At 38.0% G+C, this 22980-nt stretch overlaps 1 protein-coding gene across 1 annotated transcript; it reads left to right on the plus strand.

Annotated features, from left to right (window-relative positions):
* Window positions 1-537: 537 nt before the first annotated feature.
* en2a (engrailed homeobox 2a) lies at window positions 538-5573 on the plus strand. The gene is made up of 2 exons (XM_044176949.1): window positions 538-1436; window positions 3317-5573. The coding sequence occupies exons 1-2, from the start codon at window positions 950-952 to the stop codon at window positions 3634-3636; spliced, it is 807 nt and encodes a 268-aa protein (XP_044032884.1). The 5' UTR covers window positions 538-949; the 3' UTR covers window positions 3637-5573.
* Window positions 5574-22980: the final 17407 nt, after the last annotated feature.

Genomic DNA, 22980 nt, shown 5'->3' on the forward strand with positions numbered 1-22980 from the left:
TAGGATTTTGTCTCATTTGCCTTCATATGAGCAGATTTTTACTTGTTATTGTTTTAAAATTAAACCGTATTGAACTGACGGTATGTAAAAGTTTCGAGAATGAAACTTCTTTACACCTAAGATATGTTATAGTGCATTAAAACTGTAAAAAAAAAAAAAATACTATTCGTCATTTTATTGGGAATCCCTCCCTGCCCTGCAAGCAAGGAACCCCGGGGGTCCCCACAACCCACTCTGACAGCCGAGGCTTCAACCTCCCATTGTTTTAATAAACACAAACAAGGTGATGTACATCGTGTTTTCCTTTGAAAACTAAAACTCCAAAAAATGAAGTTACAGGTTCATAAACACAGCATGCACTGGATTTAAATTAGGCTTCTTCTCTGTCAGAACAGGACTCTTTCACTTTACTAAGGCGAGGATGGGCGTTTGTGGACTGCTCTGGAGTCTGCGTCACGTGGCCTGGTTTCTGCCACCCTATTGGTCCAAGGCACGTGTCTGGGAGGACGGTGGGAAAACGTCACTCGGGGGGCTCGTATTGAAAATAAGAACAAAACTCCAGAGTGAGAGTATTAGAGCATCAGTTTAGGAGCCTCTTTATTTACCCTTAGTTTAGTTTAGGCGTAGGCATTACTGAGCACACTGAAATCGGATAAGAATAAATTGGATGGTGCGCAAATGGCACATGTTTTAGCTCTACGATATCATTTGTAACCCGAGATTGAGGGATTATATGTCAAAAAGTATGCTTTTCTCAGAGGACACTATCGCAAGGCTTTGCATGGTGTCCAAGGCACTCACTACAGTTTGAGTTTTATTTTTTTTTTAATTTATTTTACGAGTGCAGTTTTTTTGCAATTTTATTTCCCCTAAGTTCTTTGCGAATTGTATTGCAGCAGAGAGAGCGATAAAGGGGTTAAAGAGAGTAAAGCGGGGAAAGTGAATCAGTATGGAAGAAAATGATCACGGCAACAGAGACGTGGTGGAGCGGCAGGAATCGGCGGATGAATCAAACAGAGCCATCCTTCCCCTTTTACAGGCGCCGGGGAACCTACAGATCCCTCACCGGGTCACCAATTTCTTCATCGACAACATCCTGCGGCCGGATTTCGGACGGAAAAAGGACGGGGGCGCAAACCGCGAAGAGAGTAGCCTCGCATCGCGGGAGAGCCACAACAGCCCCGCCGCCCCTCAGACCGAGCCGGTGGGGAGCACGGTGCCGGCGGAGGGGACCTCCACCCCACACACGGTTACGGGGACCAAGAAGCCCGCAATAGCCGCCGAGGAGCCTCTGAAACCCCGCGGGGAAAACGGAGACCAGTGCCTAAGCTCAGACTCAGACAGTTCCCAAGCCAGCTCAAACCCAGCCCAGTCTCAGCCCATGCTGTGGCCAGCCTGGGTCTACTGCACCAGATACTCGGACAGGCCTTCTTCAGGTTGGTAGCACCTTGCATGCGTTTTACTCTATAGCTACCGTATTCTCGGTAACCTGAAATACCCCGTAACACTGACCCCGGATGCCTTGACCGACTTCTCCCGAGTAGACTGCAGCGAACCGCGCTGTGCAGCGCAAACAGAGAATTGGCCAAATATAAATCCATGTTTAATTTTTAGAAATATTATTTAACGCTAATCACACGGTTAACTGCACGAACAACATGTCATTGTACAATGTTGGGGGAAAAAACAACACATAAAAACGAAATAAAAATGTGGCTTTTCGGTGAGAGTAGGCCTATTTTAAAACGCAAACGACAAAGAAAAAAATATTTCCTTTAAACAATAAAACTTGCCTTAAATCTAGTCTAATTTTAAACAACAGAATACATCAAAACACTAAAAACAAGCCATTTTTGGAGCTATTGCGCACAGGGTTTTTCTTGACTAAAATGTTCCTATTCAGGCAGCCCTCTTGCAAATTTCCTCGGGTTATGAATATGATAATACTGGGGTCCTACATATACTAAACATACGCGCGCTGACAGGCTGCCGGTCTTCCAGAGCATCTGCAGGTCTGCAAAATAATATTTGGTGCTCTTGTCAAAGCTGTTTTGCTCCTCAGAAGCGTTAGGCGTATTGTGTTTGGGATGGATTAAATATGCATGTGTTTTCACAATGGACGCTCCGATAGCCCGTGTATATGCTGGCCAGCACTGAGGTTTTTGGTATTATTTCTAATCTTGCAGGCTACAACTTCTCAGCCTGCTATAGCTAAGGTTAATATCTTGTGTATTTTTCTTAGGATCCATCAAAAGTGGAGTACAACTTGTTCCCATGCATTATGTAACGCTGTATGGAGTGGCGTAGGCGACTACTACGAGTTGTAGAGCTGCACAGTTTTTATGTACACATGTAGGCACACACGCTGATTCATCAGTATAAAGGTTCGGCCTGTATTATGTCGTTTCATTAATGTTTTCCGCTGTGTTTGGAGGAGGGAACCAAGCACTTCCCAAGCTCCACCGAATAGGCCTCTATCCAGATGGAAAATTAATGTGTATCTAATGTGTGCTGCTCAAATTCTATTCACGTTTGCCCATTGAGGAGCTTTTCAAGTGGCCCACAAAAACAATATGCAAAGTAGCTGCACTGAAATGAATTCTGTATTTCAGCTCACCTGCAAAACAGTGGCTGAGATGTGCCAGTGATGTTTCTCCAGTGTTGTCCTATTCGTTAATAATTCCTTATTACTACACTGTCAGTGTGTGTGTGCGCGCGTACGTGTGTGTGTGTGTGTGTAAGCGAGGAAGAGGGAAGAAACAGGGAGGGAGGGAGGAGAGGTTTTGCTTCTTGGGTGTTTTCTTCAGTGGACGTGTCAACATTTTACATTCAGCCCCCCTCGTTTTTACAAGTTTGCCAAAAATGCTTTACGGAATCACGTATTTTTGTGATTTATCTTAATGCTAAAAAGCTTCTAAAGACACAGTGACCTAATGACAACAGATGTCTGAAAAGCCATTTGTTTACTTATTTCTCCATTTTGGAGATTAAAATAAGTTAAACAAATCTAAAACTTCTAAAATAGACTTTACGCACCTGTTTTAGATACACGTGTAGGCTCACTCCTACATGTAAAGTAGTACAACAGTAGGCTAGTTATACGTGAGTTGAGTATTTTAATGAGAAAAAGATTAATATTTTTTCCATTTATGTTTATTGTTTATAAAGCCGTTTGCCTGATTATCTAAGATGTAAAAGTTCGCCTTTTATACATTTTTGCTTATATTCATGACCATGTTTTGATATTGACAAACCACTGTATGTGTCGTTCCCCCCACCCCCCACCCCACCCCCACCCATATCACCCACACTACAGGGCCAAGATCTCGCAAACCAAAGAAGAAATCGACCAGCAAAGAGGACAAGCGACCACGGACGGCCTTCACAGCAGAGCAGCTGCAAAGACTAAAATCGGAGTTTCAGACAAATCGGTATCTGACCGAGCAGAGGCGGCAGAACCTGGCGCAGGAGCTGGGCCTGAACGAGTCCCAGATCAAGATCTGGTTTCAGAACAAGAGGGCCAAAATCAAGAAGGCCTCCGGCGCTAAAAACAGTCTGGCCCTGCACCTGATGGCACAGGGACTGTACAATCACGCCACCGTCTCGTCGAAAGACGAAAAATCAGACAGCGATTGATTTCCAGAGAAGTCACAGAAACCCCCTGACGAAAAAGAACCTATAGTAATCCTATGATAGATTTTTATAGAGATATCACTGTAAAACTGTACCTACAGGAATATTTAATGATACCACAGCAGATACAAATACCACAAAGTTCTATTACTATCACTATACTCAACGCTGACCCACCACAGATATACCAAGGGTCCAGGACACCACAGGAAATTAAAAACAAATCCTACAATAAAGGCACCATAGATCTCTATATGTTCCTATAGGAATATTATAGTGATTTTTCGATATATGGGAGGTTTTTTCAAGCCTACAATGCAATAATTTCATCGAATAAAGGGCCAGTGTGTAGAGTATACCAGCATAAATTGTTTAAAAAAATAGAGAGAGATATTTCTGCAATATCACGTCTATAAAAGATGTTGTATAAAAAGGTATGTTTTCATTGTTTGTCGTTTCCCCCCCACACAGGAGGTACAAATGCGTACACCCTTCATTTTTATATAGGCCTACTGCTACCCATGATTGTCATCATTTTACATTTAAACTAACTGGCACTTGGCGTTTAGATCTGTCAGTGAAGTAAACGAACTGAAGTCCAAAGAATATTTTTCTGCTGCATCCAGGCTACTGTGAATTTAAATAAATGCTAACACGATTTTATTTCCATGCTTGTTGGTTTCCTTGGTTGTGTATTAAGTAGAATGGACAGAGGAAGGTGTTTTTGAGTGTCAGTCGCAGACCTAATTGGGCAGACAATGAATTTTGATACGTTTTTTAAAATAAATGAATTAATTCACAGGAACAGTTTATAAGTGACAGAGAGGTAGCGGTTTTTTTCTAACACGCCACTTAACTAAATGCTAAGTTAGGCCTTGCTTATATGTATGTGGTCGTCTCATAGCCTTTAAACAAATACTATGTGCGTATTCCCTTCGTTATTCCAATGCACCAGTGCAGCTATTACAATTTTAAATAGCAATATAAATCTTTTTTTTTTGTAGCTAAATGGATTGAAGGCTATAATGCTGCCTATAAAGTCACAGAAACAACTCTGTAGCATAAAGACAATGATGACAACCATTTTGCGCACTCTGAGTATAGACTATACATGCAGGTTATTGGATGTTCTTGTTAAATCTTTCTCTATAATCAGTTATTACATATCCATATATCATAAAAGAGGGCAAATCCGTCAGTGACTGTATTACAAATGTTGGAAATCTCTTATCGTTGTTGAAAGGACTTCATATGTGTATTTATATAGATTATATTGAGAAAAAAAATCTATCCAATGACCAGTGTTGCTTTAGAGTAGATATCTGAGGTGTTTACACTGCTTGTTTATCTTGCAATAACTTCTTTTTTTTTCTTTTTTTGTGAATGAAAAATTGTTTATGGGGCCTTTGCATGAAAGCTGCAATTTGTTGTACTTGGGCAAATAACTGTGTTTATAAACTTTGGTCTTTATCACAGAAGTATGATCGAGCTAAGTTTTAGACTGTATCCATACCAAATTGTGGACTTTTTGCCTTTCAAAGTGTTTTTGTTGTGTATCTGCAAAAAGTGTGTGTGAATTAAAATCCACCAAACAGAAACACACTTTGCCTTAAAGTTCAAGTGTGAACTTTTTATGAAACAGAACTGTGCCGAATCAGAGAAGCAGTATTACTTCAAATGCAGACTATTCAAGTTTAATGCCTTTATGAAAACTGCTGGTACGACATTATGAATTTACTCATCAGCGTATATCTATCTATATATGAACATGTTTAAATAAAATTACAACACAGAGTTGTAGAATACAATGCTATTTTTTATTTTATGTTGAAGTATTCTTTGGTATAAATGTACATAATTTGTATCATGTATTAATTGTGTAATTAACTGCCTCCTGAAAACTGCAAAAGAGTAAATAAACCTTGAAGATTATACACAAACACGTTTCTAGCATCTTTATGTGAAGCAAAGAGTTCAAATATTTCCATTAAAACACAGAAAAAATTAACTGAGGCTGGCTGAAGTTGCAAATGTGACCTTCAGTCAATTTTGAGCTTCTGCAAGGCATTAAAATCTAGAAAAACAAATGCATTACTAGCTAAAACTGTCTAGGAAAGAGAAATATATACAATAGTAGTTTTAAATAAATGTTGCCAGATGTCAAATATTCACAAATGTAATCACAAAGATTATTAATTTGCATAGCATGACAATCCTTTCCATGCAAACACCCACTCATTCTATGGGCAGCTCAGGATCATATTCATGGACAATCAAATTCATGGGTTTTGAGATTAAAACATTTGCAAAAACATCCAAACATTATGCAAGGGAAAGCCTTGAACAATTCCCAGGCATGTTTCCTCAACAATGCCTTATCTGCATTTCCATACTTGCACCGCTAGTCTTTGAACACCATGTCTAACGGCCAGTGGCTAGCATTAGAGCAGATAGGGCTGCTCCCAGCACTGTCTTCACGATGGTCAGTCTTCCTCGCCGCTTCTGAAAAGAGCCTGTGCTTCTATCACAAGGTAGAAATGGGAGTCGAAAGGAGAGAGAGAGAGAGAGAGAGAGAGAGAGAGAGAGAGAGAGAGAGAGAGAGAGAGAGAGAGAGAGAGAGAGAAGGGTGGGAGAAAAAGAGGGAGACAGCTAGAGAGAGAGAGAGAGAGAGAGAGAGAAAAAAATGAAGGTCAAAGCCTGTCATGGCTGCAGGTGGCTGGTTTCCCCCTCCCGCCCCTCAGTAACCCATTCTCCACACAGCTTTCTCACTCACTAACTCATACTCCCTCTCTCCCTCATACACACACATCTTACTATCACTTTGTTTTATTTTATTCTTGCCCGGCACGCACACATCCCCACACACTTCATTCATTTCTGTTCCTCCTCACATGCGCACATACCCCTGTTGTTTTGGTCCTTCATTCAGCGCATCAATAGGAACCGTCATCAAAATATTCACAGGCAGGGAAGCTCCCTGAAGTTCAGATAGGGACACCAATACATGAACAATAGCAGAAGCTGCAAGGCCGCATGGGCACATTCTCCTAGAACAAAAGCTTTTATCTGAGAATAATTTGTCTCATCTCTAGAAGTGAGATTCAGGTGGTCAAGTGACCAGAAGTGGTCCTTGTTTGGGCCTCTAACTGCTTCATGCAACAACGAGTCTTTCATTGCTGTGAAAATGTAATATATGACAGTATAAATCATCAGTAATCTGAGTAGATAACACTGAGAAATAAACATCTCTTCTGGAATAGGATGCAGAAATTGTAAAAATACCTGGAATAATCTTCAGAGTATTGCTGACAATTTCAGAAGGTTCTCATGCTGTAAAAATGGAAGTGAGCACAGGATACATCAAGAAAGTATTAATGTCTACCTCTAAACACAAAAGGGCCCCATCCTGCTATGACCTCTCCTACCATCCTCCCCCTCCCCTACTGTGTCATTTACCCACAGTTTCTAAATGCTTCCTACGGCCAGAGTGGAATCTGCTCAGAGGTGCCTGGGCTTTGTGGCGGAAACATAATTAAAGTGGTGAAAGATATAAAAGGTGAAGAATGGGGATGACATCAGGCCAATTTCACACTTGGCACTTGAATGGCTAGGTCCAAGCCAGGACTCTTGCCTCGCAACAGAGATCAAAGCCCACTGTCACCGCACCAGTGCAGGAAAAAAAAAGAGGCAAAAGGACACCTAACTATGCTAATCCCCAGGACGAATATATTTTAATCTTGTTAGAATACAAGTTAATGCCGTGGCTCAGTGACTGAACTTTTTGGCAAGAATGAGAGGTGGACAGAATTACTTTTACCTTTTCTACATGAGGTGCCTCTGTCTGGCACGGGATAAACAGCCAGAGTCTGAACAAACTTTCTTTTGGGCAAACTCAGCATATTATCAAGCCACATACTGTACAGGCAGCAGATAGCAGTCGCAAGCCATTGAAAAAGCAAGCAACAGTTTTCATTAAGAACAACGAGGGGAAAAAATAACCCAACCTCAGTGGCTGTGTCAGTGACCCTGTCTGAATCCCCACTAGGGCACCTAACATGCAAAGGAAATGAGTATTTTGTGGACTGGTTTGTCCCCTCTCACATTGAGCCCTCCTTTCTCAAAAGCACCTTGGTAACCCTTGATCTCTCATGTATGGAAGTCAGGGCGCTGGGGCCTGCAGAAGTTGACTAGGCAGACAATAGCAAGCGGATGCTTTCTGGAAAAGTCACACCCAGGCAACTCTCATTTCACACACCGTGTTTGAGTGACTCTTGAAAAAAGATGCAAGACTTTTCAATAAAAGATTCTTTTTGTTAACTTAACGAAATTCTGAAAAAACAAATCTCCATGTAGCTACCATGTCTGGTTTCATGATTGGATGTTTCCTGCTTAGGGGCATGAATTAAAACATGAAATTGTTTATAATGTAACTGAATCATGGATGTGTCCCAAAAAGATTACTCTTTTTTTGGGACAATATGCGGAAGCAGTAACGAGAGAATACTATAGGAAATATTTATTCATAAAGAGTTAACATTAAAGAGTTAGTATTTGTTCATTAAAATCTGCCTATGTTACATTTCAGATGATGACGCAGGTTGCAACAGTTTCAGTTCAATCAGGATTTTTTGCAGACTGCATTTGATATCACATTGACTGCGGCAATGCAAGCACTTCTGAAACTCTAACACTAACTTTCAGCATGATGTACTGACATGTCTTTTTAGCAAATGGAAACAGATATTTTTCACTCAACAAAACAATAAAAATTTGAACCCATGAAACATCTGCAGATTTTGTTTATTTTTAACTTTATGCTTATGCTTAACAAACAAGGGCTGCAACGATTATTTTCTTTACCGATTAGTTTGTCATTTTTTATTAGTCGATTAATCACAAATACTAAAAACTGCCCATCACAATTTTCCAGAGCATGAGGCGACATCTTCAAATTGCTTGTTTTGTCCAACCAACAGTCAAAAACCCAAATATATTAAATTTATGATGACATAAAACAGAAAAGCCACAAATCCTCACAGTTTAGAAGCTGGAGCCAGTAAAAGTTTGGCATTTTTGCTTGAGAAATGATTTAAACTTATCGATTATCAGAATTGTTGTAGGTTAATTTTCTGTTGATCGAGTGATAAATTAATCATTGTTTGAGCTCTAAATATAATGATATTACCAGTATTACAACTATAGTTTGTGTAAAATGCATTACACTTAAACTTTACGGTCTTTCCCATACAGTATGAGTAACATGGCAAATCAAAAATGAGATGAGTAATGTATGAATAAAACTGATATTATATTGCAATCTACAATTTCTTCAAAAAATTCTTAATCATTTGGATTGGAAGAACGTTTTATTAAGCACTGATTAGCCATGTATTTTAACAAGCAATGCCAAGGAGTTGATAACATTTTTCCGCTTTCAACCTTTTACATTATCTGTAAAGTCATATCACCTTTAAGTATCGTATCGCCTGGAGTTGTAGTTGATCTGCTGTTTGGCCATGTATCATGTATAGTTAATATCTCAAATTCCATCTTCAAATTTCCAAGTAATAAACTCAGTACTGAAAATCATCTACTTTCCTGCTCCCTGAAAGCATTCTAACTTAAAATATAAGCGCAATTTGAGCTAAAATAAGTATGCAACAGACAAAATAAACTCCAGAGATAACACTGTTCTCTGGCATCTTTTTTAAAAGTCTGGCCGGGCTTTGGGTGTTTAATACTGTATTTGTACTGCACTGAAGTAAACAATGTTGAATATCTGCCAAAATCAGCTCATGTTTGAGACAGGTTCTTAACAATATTGCAGAACCAAGTGTAAAACATTCAGTACTTTGGTGGGAATACAAATGCACACAAAAGGTATCAGTTGTAATGTGATATGCTGCATTATTTTTTCATAATTGATACGTTTAGGAAGTCTACAGAATGAAAACCAGATTTCGAACAGAAACAGTCAAGTTGGTTGTGTCTCATACATTCTTCTTCTACATGCTAAATTAAGATGTACAATGTACAGTCATGCCATTTCTGGCCTTTGTTTCTGAGTTTGTGTTGCTTGCTGACACAGCTAGACAGGGTCAAGGATACATCTGACTCACCTCAGGCCTCCTCCTCTCCCCGGGGACTGGCCTGTCACTCACTGTGTGGTTACGCATCATAGCTGACAGAGGCACAAAGTGAGAGCTCGATGCTGCACCAACAGCAGCAACATCATCACCAAAACCCATCCTTAGCATGACATCTTCCTCCTAGTCCACCACCAGCTCTCTACACTGAAAAAATAAACATATTCACACCAAGAGCCAATAATAAAATGTCATTCAGTGTGAGGAGGAAGACCTAAAAATAGAAGAGTTGGACATTTACCTTAAAATTCTCCACACTGCAGTTTGGATGTGGAATGCCTTGCAATAGAGTTGTTATGAAGTGGCAGCCAGACCTGCAAAGGTTTGAAATGATTGGGAGTAATACTTAATTTCAGATGGTTTATCGAGACTGGATACACACATCTACGCTCGGTGATCCATTTTAAATGGGTCTCTAGCTCATTGAAACAGTGTTGGGTTGGTGTAGCGTACAGCCTTTAATTGGTATTAGTTAGATGACATAATAAGCACATGCATAGAGCTGTTTGACTAAAAGCAAAGAGGTTTCAATGATCACTGATCATAGCACTTTGTTCTTTCTACATTAAAAATGAACATAGTCACTGAAACACTGTACTGCACCCCTTCAGAATACAAATGATGCTGTGGCCAATGCTGCCAACCCAAACTAAGATATATTACCACACATTTACAGTATATGAATAATATAGCTTCTTTTTATATCTTAGATGCTACAGAGCAGAAAATTCGGTAATAATCAGCAAGTGCCTGTTGCCATTGTGCCAGGCTGCAATCGATAATTTGGAGAATAAAATGGCAGCCTGCCAAAGACCTGGGTGAAGGGTTAAACATTTTTTTCCATTATATTGTAGTAAGGGTCACACTGAATCAAATAAAGTATATACTATTTGGCTGCATTTGTACTATGAAAATAGTGTAGTCATGGTTTCACTAATATGTTTGGATGAATTTCATTTTTTAAAATTTAAGCATTTAAGAATATACAGCGACATTTAGCTCTATATCCAGACAAATTGTGGCTGAAATAGAGCACTATTGTGAACTACTGATTTTGGATAAAGCGGTGACAATAGAGGTTAACCCTTCACTGATTTTAGCCCCATCTACCTGTCTAGACTTCTTTAGATTCTACATTGTACTCAGACGGCTGAATACACCAAAAATAATCATCTCAGTTTGAGTTGGCATACAAGGCGAGCTACGGCTCAGTCGACCGTGCCTTAGCTCACAGTAGTGGGCGTCTCTCTCTTTCTCCCTCTCACTCATTTTGCTGCATGCTGCCATTTTAACTGTTCCTGAGTGGCAGGCGGGAGGGCGGGGTTGGTAGTGGCGGCCATGATGGTGGAATCGCTACACCCACTCCTGAGGAACAGCCTCAACATCAAAGCCAATTCCCACATTGGGCTATGTTGTGGTTCAGACCAAAACCAGGGACTCTAGGTATAGGACGAAGAATGACATGTGATATATAAGAATAATACCAACATCTCACTGCATGCACGGCAAAACATTCGTATTAGCGAAATTTGTATTAGCGAATAAACACACAAATTATGTTATTCTGACAATTGCCAAACAATTTAGAGAAAAATTCATCCTAATTATTTGCAAAAACTTCTATAAAAATTCTAGACTCATCTGATTTGTGTCATCTGCATGTGTTTAATGTTAAAATACTTAGTGTATATATATAGATAGATAGAAGTATACATCAATACTGTATGTCAGTGTTAGTGTCTACTACTTTTTTGTTTTTACAAAGATTTAGACTCAGATTTGCATTGTTTATTACACTGCACTTTTCTTGAGCTTACATTTATAATATTTTCAAATCTTTTTCATTAAATCATGTATATATAAGTGCTGTATAAGTACAAATTAAGAGAAAAGTGCATGTTGAGAAAAGTTGCACATATGTTGCACATTACTTTCATCCACTGAAATATAAAATCACAATTTCATAAAGATAAAACAGAATGAAATAGAATGCAAAATTACTGTATGTCTGCCCAAGGTAGAAAACTGTCTTTGGCTCAACAAGGCACAACATAAAAACAACTCAGTTAGACTAGAATTACTTGTTAAAAAATACTGACTCAATGTAATATTTCTTTGTTTTACCTACAAACTGCCTGTTGAATATTATATTTAACAAGATGAAACATATCAAATTCAAAGATTACTTACTGTGCATGAGAAATAAAATGTGCAAAACTGTATCAAAATCAAAAAACAATCATGAACAAAAAGCAGCACGACTTCCTTGGTGTCAGAATGTCACAAATTAAACAAAATCAGTCCTCCTTCCAAGAGTGTCATTGTGGATGAGATGAATTAAAGCAAACAAACAAAATTCTCAGGAAAGTAACATTGTCGTTTCAGAGTTGAAAGGCAAAGGCAATATTGTTCTCTATCTTTCACAACTGTCTTGACGTCCTGTAACCTAACTGAAAATGTCACACAATTATAAAAATTTAAAAAAGGAAGTTTGCCAACAAATTCATGCTTGTGGTCCCTCAAAGCAGATTGTGTATTATGTGGGTCACATCCATACCCCCGCCTCATTTCCCCACCCCCAACCCTGAAAATTAAAAAAAAAAAAAAAAAAAAAAAAAAAAAAAATTTAAAATGTCTTCCTTGAATGACCAGAGTGGTTCCTAACCAACTACATTTGAGGTCAAAGTTCATTATGTCCCCTTGGCAACACCAGGGCAACAAGCAACAGTGTCTAGACAGGTCATGGTATCCCCCCCATGCCCAAACCAACCCAAAACCCCCTGGCTCTTTCCGGAAGGAGGTGTCAGCAGTAGCCAAGTGCAGGGTAAACAGGGCGGGGGGGTGGCGGCCTTTGGCCCTCATGAGGTCGGATCAGCACCTCCACCCTCCACTGATCAAAGATGAGGATCCTCCATGCCAGGGCTTTGGTCAAAGGGGGCAGGGTCAGGAGATGAACTCTGCGTTTCTGTAAACTAGACGTGTCCAGACCCGATTGTCTTCTTTCACAGCCCAAAATGGACCCTTCCGGTGCCACTGATTACATTAGGGAGGACAGCCTCTTTTCACTGGGGCGCCCGGACAAAAGAGGCGCTTCCGTGCCCCTCGCCATCTGGTCCCAAAATAACAGAAAAGGTCCCAGGAAAAAAAAAAAGAAAAGAAAAAAGAATAAGCCCAGCCAGCACACAGCCTTAAATGAAAGGAACACTGTTTGAATAGATGGGATGGCTGGACAGATAAGCAAACATACAGTAAAGCCTCACACATTTACGCAGAGATTGGAACCCAATCTAAATCAGCAAATAAAGCAGTGTACATGGGCTCTGATGAGCAGGTATGCAAATCATTGACAGATTTAAGCAGAAATGGAAGTCTGCTGTGCACCAAAATAGAGAACTGTGCCACACTTACATCATTATTATTGTAAACTATCTATGTCCAGAGGCTCTTCATCAATTTAAATTAATCTACGTTGTACCACAGAGGACCACGTGGATAGATTAGTGATGGAAATGAGAAGAAAAACACTAAAATATGTGATAGTTAGTGATAGTTTTTAAAACAATACAGTCGATAGAAAGAGGTAAATAAATAATTTAAGACATAGTAGATTAGGCATAACCGCAACTAAAAAAAAGATTTTTAACTTTGAATTAAATCAGCACTGTTGCTACACAGGTGTGTCACATTAGGTTGATTGCCAATTAGCAGTATTTGCAACCTCATATAGGCTGCATGCTGTATGTCTGTCATATCCCTATTGGTTAGTGTCACCTTGTGCCCAGTCCACTTTGTCAAAGTTGTGTGTCAGTGTTTTGCACATGGCGTCATGACTTTTGAGCGTTCCTTTAACATATAAAATAATTTTGTTTCCCCCCGGATGTAGCTGCTGTTTGAACACAGATTACTTGGCCTAATTGCAGCTCATGTTGCCTTGAAAACTCCCAGAAATCCAAGTGCTGATTACTAGACCCCTATTATAGCTGAAAAATGCTGCTGAAGTTACTTCAGAGTTGAGATTCTTTTTCATTAAGTGTTTATTACTGTCTCCTGTATGTGCAGTATAACTAGCGGAGTGGCACTATGGAATAACAACCCAGCATAAGGATAATCAAAAGAGGACTGTTAAAGTTATCAGTCACCTGGACATCTTTGCTGTCAAAGTTGTGGATTTTTGAAACCCTGACAGTAGATGAATATAAAGTAGCACATTTTTATCAAAATGGGTGTCTATGAAATCTGAAATAAAAGCCTTAAAAGTGCTCCAGAAGTCTTTATTTCCTTCTGTTGAAGATTATGTCCAATGTAAAATCCAGCACGACTTTGTTCATGTTATAATAATGTGGTCTGTTCACTTCAGCAGCATTTTTGAAAGGTTAGCATGTTTAATATGCAGGTACTTCAGGTAAGCTACATGGTGTTATACTGTCACAAAATGTATAACTTGGGGCTTTTGGAGCTCTGTTGTGCTGATTAAATGCTATGCATGGCTTGTTTTTCTCTCACAGTCCACAAGGAAATTTAGTAAATAAACAGCCTCATTAGTGACAAAAGGTGATGCTGCCCTTGATCTTGAATGGTTTTGTCAGGAGAAAGATGAATGTGCATTGTGCAGCATTGAGAAGTACGTTGGATTGAGTAGCCTGCCCATATGGGACTACCAGCTTTGTTATGAAAACTGATTTCATAAGAAAGCTAAAAATCTAAATTCAGGCCCTGACTGGAACAAGCCAAGTAACATGAAAGAAGTATTGTGTACAAGCCAAGAAACCACCCCCGAAACATAAATATTTTTGCACACATTATATAATTCGAACAGCTACAAATCACAGAGATAATGTGCTTTAGGCACACTAAATTTGATATTAAAAAGGATTCTCAAAATCTTGAAGTTTGTCCAACAAATGTGTCCACAAATCATAATAGGGAAACCTGGACTATGAACCAATTCACTATCATCTCTTTAAACTCGGTCTATACCTGCACACAGCAGGATTACAGTAAATATAACCAGCTACAGAATTCAGTTTTGAATGAATGCACATATTCAAGTTTTCAGATAGACCTGTCATCCTAACTTTGAATGTAGATATGGGGGATTTATGAAATCCAAATTAATAGTACTGCCAGAACAAATTGATGTTTTAATGAATCACGAGATATATGCATATTATTGTAAGAGCTAGGGCATACAGAATATGCAAGGTAAAACTCATGAACAAAAGATGATTTTTAAATAGTTTGTCTTATTAGCTTTAAACTCCAGAGAAATTATGTAAAGCTGATTTTAAGTACTGAAATTTCATACAATCTTAATATCTTCTTAAACTTCGCTTTAGTGTTAATTATAGAGTATCCCAGGTCTGAGCACAAGTTTTTTATGTAAGGTATACAGAGCAATTCGGTGAATCGTTTACCTTCCAACTTTTCATTTTCTACAGATCCTAATTAACTACCTTTTCACTACCTGTTTTTCTTGCTTTATTCTTAATTATAAATCACGTCAAGGCCCAAAACTTTCAGCTGTCTGTTTTTAATCCATATTTAAATAAGTTAAAATAAAAGTACTAAACAAATCAGTAAAAGAACTGTGGTTACACGCTAAAGGATGCACATCTAAGTAGCTAGAAATGGTCAAATGGCACAGATAAATCAGCAGATTGTTAACAATGAACTGAATGCGAATGACAGTATACTGGTGTGATTTTTGACAGCTATATCCTGAGAAGAGCGGAAATGACTGTAGACTTCAATGTCTTAAAAGGCCTACTTCAAATGTGACAACAAGCTCTTCTCATCCCTGCTGTGATGCAGCAACATCCAGCAAGTATTTTACATCTGATTGTTTCATCTGTGTCATTTCTAGAAGTACTTAATATAAAAACAATATGGAGAGAATAAACTGAAGCAGGTGAGGTGCTGTGATCTGTCTGCTGTTCTTGAGATAAAGCTCAATAGGAAAATAAAGTAGTTTTTTTCAATACCAAATAAAAGAACAAGTTCTAAACTTCAGAGGTGAGGCATATAACTGCTCTATAATACTGAAGACTTGCTGTATTGACTTGCATTCAAACAAGGATCTCAAGTGCATAAACATGGCTTGTGCAGTCAGTTTTCAACCATATTGGTTGTCCTTTGTAATGATGCTGCTCACTTGCACCTGCTTTGGTTCCCTTCAGCACTGGAAGTCAAACCTCTAATAAAAGACACACAAACTGATGTTGCTTTTCTTTGTTTTCTCAAGAAGTACTTTTTGGCCTTGCAATTATTGATAAAAACAGCCAGAAAAAAGAGCTGTATACCAGAAGAGAATACAAAATTCTAGGGCAGCTAAAGCCAAACTGCTTGTGGAGTTGTGCTGAGGTGAGAATGCCGCAAGATGACAATTTACTGGTAAATTGTGAAAAAGTCAAATATTGCTTTAAATGTGTGGGAGTCATATGCACACAGTAGGTATCAGCCAGTTATCAAGACAACTGAATGTTATGACAATTTTATAAAATCACTTAATATATTTGGATTTGCTATACCAGTGCAACGCTGGCATAAATGTTAAAACTTGCTTTTTTATGGAATCAGACAGACAATCTCTTACAAACAGAAAACTGTTTTATATTCATGAACTACTTTGCCAGTTTATCAAGCAGATAGAGTGTGGAGAAACAAAATAATGCAGAGGAACAAGATTCACAACCACAGCCAGAACTGAAACTAACTCCTCATACAGTACTGCATATGATCATACACCATGTTCCTGCCCTGCTAAATGTCTATTCCCAAAACATTTTAGACAAAATGCAAGAAAACCAAAGCTCTTCCACCAGCAGGTCAAGCCACAATATCTAACAAATACTGTCGAGTGAACCACAAGTACTACTACACGCCTAGAAACAAATACAGTATTTCCAGAACTTTCTCTCCAATGCTCTGACTTCAACTTTCCTACTGTCTCAGTGAAGACAGCAGCCCTGAAGGGAGCTCTCTTCCTATTGCTATCACTGAATCCTTCTTCCACCAAACTCTCAATCCTGTACGTTATCTACTTCTAATTGTTTGTTCATGGGTAAATAAAATCTAAATAACAATAGCATTATGAAGTCCAACCCACTACTGAATCATTGCATATGTGTCTGCTGGGGGTTGCACATAACAGGCAGACACCAGCTCGGTTTCACAACTGCGGGATAAGTGAAGTGAGTGTGACATATAGAGGGGGCAGGTGGTGCCACTCAAGTGAAGTATACAAGCGTAGTCCCAATCTGTAGTTTCTTAGCTTCATAATTAGTTATTTTTCCATAGCAATCTCCAAATTATGTCATCAGGCCTTACAGAGTACTCATTATTCACTGCAACAAACAAACTGGAAATAACACTCAATCCTATGGAGACCTGAAAACTGCGTTCCAGGGAGGGACTTGAGTCGTTGTGTGAAACCAACAAGAACCAACACGACACCTGGCATTTTCCAGTTAAAGTGGGCTGTTGCACACTGCTGAGCACAATGGCAAGACATGCTTCTTAATTGTGCAGGTTTGAGAGTACTGGAAAAAAAAAATATCACACATATGGTTGTCCATATAAAGGCTTAAAAATCTGCTGCTTTTTTAAATAAACATGTACTTAATGAGGAAATGGACATGATCGTTTGGACATCTTAAAGAGAGCAAAAACACTTACCAAAAGTTACTGTGGCTTAGCGTTAGTTCAAGAGTATATCTAATTTGTGAATAATGCCCATTTACAGCAGTTAGCTAGTCAGTGTTTGCCTACAGTAATTACTCATTTTAAAAGGCAATGCCCCACAGCATTCAGTAGTATAAAAATATTTCTAAACATCAGAGAAAAATTTAATCACAAATAAGAAAATGGGAAAGAATTAAACGTAATTATCAGCTGTAAATTACAATTAAACCTAAATATCATTTGACCCAAAGCACCTCAGACCACATTGACAAAAGTTCCTAAAATATTGCAAGGGCTGCAGTTTTACATTTTATTTATTTTTTTACTTTTCACTCACAATATGCTTTATAAGCACCAATCATCATTACTTTGCCCTTTGAGGTAACACTTGTTAATACTATATTTTTGCTATAAACAAACTCTACAACTTGCCTTGCAGTAATCTTGGAAGTACAGGAAGGGGGAAATCACAACAATCCGTTGATCAGCAATTCTTTGCGGGGTGTCAGACATTCCCTGTTAATTTCAGTGTGAATGAATGAAAAAAAACTTGTTAAAAAGGTATATTGATGGCAGGTGGGACCTGAGTCTCAATGTAGTGATTATTTCAAGACTGAACATGGCTCAACATTACCACATTAGTGTTAACTTAAATGATTTCCTGTTGAATCTGTAAGTTTAATAGTAAAAGTCCTCATGCACTAAACACTTTTGATCAAAACTGTTAAGATCAAACAAACTGATCATATGATCAAGCTCCAGCATTGCTTTCATTCTGGTCATCCCAATATCTAAATGAGTCCTTTCTTAATTTCAAACAGTAGTCATATCATTACAAATCAAACAATTTCTATGTAACTGGTTTGTAAAAAAATATAAGGAGTTTGTGAAAAGTTCATTTTATGAAGTATTTCTAAATATTCTGAATTACTCAATCACTCACCGCTCAGACTTAATTCAGTTTTAGGCATTTCGTGATGAGAGAATATGTTAAAATGAATAAAGAGTAGTTTCTTTTGACACAGAACCAAGTGGCAAATTACAGCAATTGCTGGCCACAGAGTAAATTTAAAACAAAGCCAACACAGATGTGAGAATAATGTAACACTTTAGTATAATTGTTGCAACATGAAAGAGGTCTAATATAGTTTAGTAAAGCGGACTACCACTTCTAATTACTAGAATGAAACATAACTAATAACAAGTCAGCTATAAGAAGCAATGAAAAGGTTTCATTAGTGTATAGTGACTACCAGTAAACACTGATAACTAACAAATTGTTAATTCAGTTAAGGGCTATAGGGTTTACAGCATGAAGATCAGAGAGTGTAAACAGATATTTTTAAAAGAAGTTACTAAGATAAAGCTCTTGGTACAACACCTGCACTTTAGAAATCATGCAGTGTCTGCACTTTCATAAAAGTGACATGGGCCCTGACTTAAAGTCATTTTAAGGAGGGTAATTAGTTAACAGTTAAAGGCAGTAATCACCTAGCGATGAAAATAAAAGGACTCAAAGGAAAACAAACTGGAAATGGGCTGGTACCATTCACATCAGTCGGATTCTAGAGGTCAGGTGCTAAGTCCTGTTAAGAGCCTCAAAGGGCAAACGCTGAACATTGAGCACTTTTGTGTGAGTGTTTAGAAACACAGCCAGAATTTAAGCACACAAACATGAAAAATATCAATTTCACATTTGGTTTAACGCTTTCACACTTTGTGTCACTGACACCCAGAGAGAAGGGCTGTGGAAGACAAAACACAGCTCCTGGATAAGGATCATGTTAATGCCTATCAATTAGGATCAAAAAGGGATTAACTGGCATGGTTGCAGCGGTAGGATGGGGGCCCATGCAAAGTCACTGAATACTAGGGGTCACACCCCAACTTCATTAGGCCTGACCTTTCCACGCCATTGTGTGACAAAAAAGAGACCCTGTAGTCTGTGTTTCCCCTTTACCCACCTTAGATGGCTTATGGAGAGTCAAATATGAGACATGCAGAAAAGCTGCTAGAGATCAGTGAAATATGAAATATTCACTTTCAAAGTCCAGGGAGACTTATTAGGTTACTGCAACTTGGTGCAGGTGGGTATTTACTCATCAACCCCCAACCTCCCTGCAAAGGAAATCATTTTTTTCACCTTAGAGGAGTGAGATTTACTAATTAGTCATGGTGCAGCCTCCCCTCGCTATGATGTACCGCAGGGTTGACGAGCTCTAACTCGGCCTTGCTGTCTTAATTCACAAAAGGTCAAATGGCAAAGTGAAAGCAGGTATTCCAGGTGTGTTAAAATAAGCCCCAATTAGGGAAAAATGCAAGCAAACCCTCAAGTCTCACATATCTAACTTGGAAGGAAACTTTCAGTAAAGCTCCTGAACTGGGGAAATTTTAATGCTGTGGCATGTTAGAGTACTTTTTTACATATTCATTACATAAAGAGAGAGAAATGAGTACAATAGAGAGAAATAACTTACACAACACAAACACATCACACACAAACCCCTTGTACGGATATGATATTTACACAAAATTATTGGTCACATAAATACTAGGTTGTCTGCGTTTACACAAGACCAGGTCCACAACTGTAGAGTGTACCTCTAAATAGGGTTGTTACATCATTAAACGTAGTGACTGCAATATTATTTTAACTCCTGTGATTCAACTCTTTAGTCAATATATAAAGTTAATTCAACATGTTACACTTTCATTCAAGCATGAGGGTTGAAAAGAGCTACATTTATAGCTGAGTGGACTAGAAATGAACACAAACTGTTTTACTATTCATTCAGCCTGGTTCTCAGAGTACCATATTACAGTCTGACCAGATGTTTGTACTCACTCTGGTAAGAACAATTACTTTATTGTTCAACTGTACCATACCTTTGATAACAGAATTTAATTGATGCTTAATTAAAATGTGTACGAAGTAAACGTATATTTGCTGATTTATCATTATCAGAAGGTTTTTTTGTACTCCTAAATAATCACTATCAGGCTCTAAAATCTGGTACTGATCAAGCTCTATATAGTGATTATAGGGTTACAAGGAAACTATGTACTTTACGTTCAACCTTTTATACCAAAGCTGAACAGGGTCTGGCCTGCATAAAAACCCCGGCTGAGAGCAAGGTAGACCTGGGTTAGATAACTGACGTTGACCCATTCTCACCAGCTGCAACCACAGTTTCTTTTTGTCAGCTTTTGTGTAAAAGGATAAAAAAAAAAAACATTAAAATCTTTTAGTTGACAATAAAGTCCAAACATACACCTATTAGGTGATTTTACAATAGACACTGACCCTGCTATTTTCAACACTACAATCTTCAGTTTATTAAATGCTTCTATGTAACTGTTTTGCTATTTTGTTGGAAAATGGTAGCTTCATCTGGACTTCTCTTTATTTGCAAGGCCTTAATCCAGCGGTATGTGTTGGGAACTCAGTGAAAGTTAAGTAAAGTAGCACAAGCTCATCTCAGGCCAAAAGTTTACTCCCTGAAAGTTCAGTTCTGTTCAGTTTAAGCAGGCATGTAGCCTTGCACTGCAGTCAAACAGTGATCACCCAGGCCTACAGCCTGCTTTGTACCGTTTATGAGGGTGTTATAGATGAGCACACTCCATTTAAAAGTGGTGGGATTTGCAGTCAAATTAAAACAGGAAGTATTGCTGAAGTCAATGTTACGCAGCTGAGTGGGAACAGACATGCTACGTGTGCACATCTGAGGACTGGCTGGGTCACAAACAGTGGAAAACAAATGCAGCCAAAGAAATCAAGTTATTTACTTACCTTTCACAAAGCCCCAAAAATAAGTGTTTTAACAACTGACGTTTACAGTATAGTCACTCTGCAATTTCAGGATGTAGCCTTCTTCTAATGAGGATCTAATATTCAAGTGACATTGATATTGATGTTGTGGCTGCACCTGAAATTCAGAACCTCTGCTCAGTCAGTGAGTGGTGTGTTGTGGTTGTGTTAACGATAAACAAAAGTCTGCTATCGCCAGGCAAAGATCTTACTGTTAACCCAAGATCAATTTCATACCTCAGAAATTATGTTTGAGCAGAGGACAAGATAGTTTGCAAAACCCACTCGATAAAAAAGTCACTCATGTTGTTATTCTAATATTAGGGCATCATGAATACAGTAATAAAGGAAACACACTCAACTGTAACTGATCGGCAGAAATATTAGTCTAAACAAAAAACATACTAGCATATTATCAAAAACGTTTGTGGTGAACTGAAGTATCGATGTGAACGACTATTTAATACAATCAAGATTTCAATTTTAAGTCTGACAACAGCTGAAATAGTTTAGTATGGGCGTGCATGATTACAACTGGAAAATGTTCATACTGCCTGTTTGCATTTAGTGGAACTTGCAATATGGTAAAGTAAACTTCACTTCTATAACAGTCAATAGGTTTGAGTGTGCAAAAAAAACAAAATAACAAAAACATAAAAATCTAATTAGGTTTGGTAATTCCAACCTGCCGCCATTCCCTCATGAAACCACAACACATGCATAAACCCAAAGTGCCCTTTCTCTCTCTATTTTCATGGCACCAGAGCAGAGGCCCAGCTTAATATGTTACTGACAGCCACTGTTGTGTTACGTGGCATCAGAACACAGTCTGGCTTTCACACTAGGTCTTAACAGTGGACGAAAACAAGTATTCAAGAGGGTAAAGGTCACCTAAACCTTTCAATGAGTCAAGTTCTACATCACAATATACAGTTCTTTTAAATAAATGTTGCAGTGGGAGGATTTTCAATGAAAAGCACAGTTACATTCTAATGCAACTTTATTATAAAGATCAGTTTTAAGAGTGAGAATTTTCAATTAATGCAATATAACGTACAAATAATACAGCTTTATATATATCACTTCAATTGCTTTAATTCTCAGTAATTATTATAGTTTTATACAACAAAAATGGCATCGTACATAATTCAACAATATTTGCAAAATGAAATGATTTCAAAATATATCCTTAGTATGATCGTACAAATCAGACACAAAAGAGCAACCTAACATTTTAATGTAGTTAATAAAATTTTTTTTTGTTAAATGTTTATAATGCCCGACTCGCTTTTTATTTAATGTGTACATATTCTTTTGATGTTGTTTTTTCTTTTATAAATACTGTAAAACAATTTAACTACGTTGAGAACTAATAATACCTCTAATTTTCAGCCGGTGAAAATTTCAAATCACAAGATCAAATCAAACATGTCAAAAAAATATCTTTTCATTGCTTTTGAAAATATATTTTTATTCAAGCATATTGCATGACTTACTCATCACCTTATGTTTTTGATGAACTTGTAGCTTGGATCATTTTTGCAATGAAAAATACTAAATAAACAGCACAAACTGTCCATCGCACACCATTTTCACAGCAAATAATTTCACTTTATACTGTTTATATTATTTGACAGTAGTATATTATTATACACATGGAATTTAATTACTGTTTCAACATTTTATTTAAGTCTTTATCAATGTGCATTTTTA

The sequence above is a fragment of the Siniperca chuatsi genome, linkage group LG19, assembly GCF_020085105.1.
Source record: "Siniperca chuatsi isolate FFG_IHB_CAS linkage group LG19, ASM2008510v1, whole genome shotgun sequence".
Lineage (NCBI taxonomy): Eukaryota > Metazoa > Chordata > Actinopteri > Centrarchiformes > Sinipercidae > Siniperca > Siniperca chuatsi.

Bases quoted from the DNA above. Each gene is read 5' to 3' on its own strand.
- en2a (XM_044176949.1), top strand. From the start codon at position 950: ATGGAAGAAAATGATCACGGCAACAGAGACGTGGTGGAGCGGCAGGAA. The intron at 1,437-3,316 runs GTTGGTAGCACC...CCCACACTACAG, and splicing joins CTCGGACAGGCCTTCTTCAG to GGCCAAGATCTCGCAAACCA.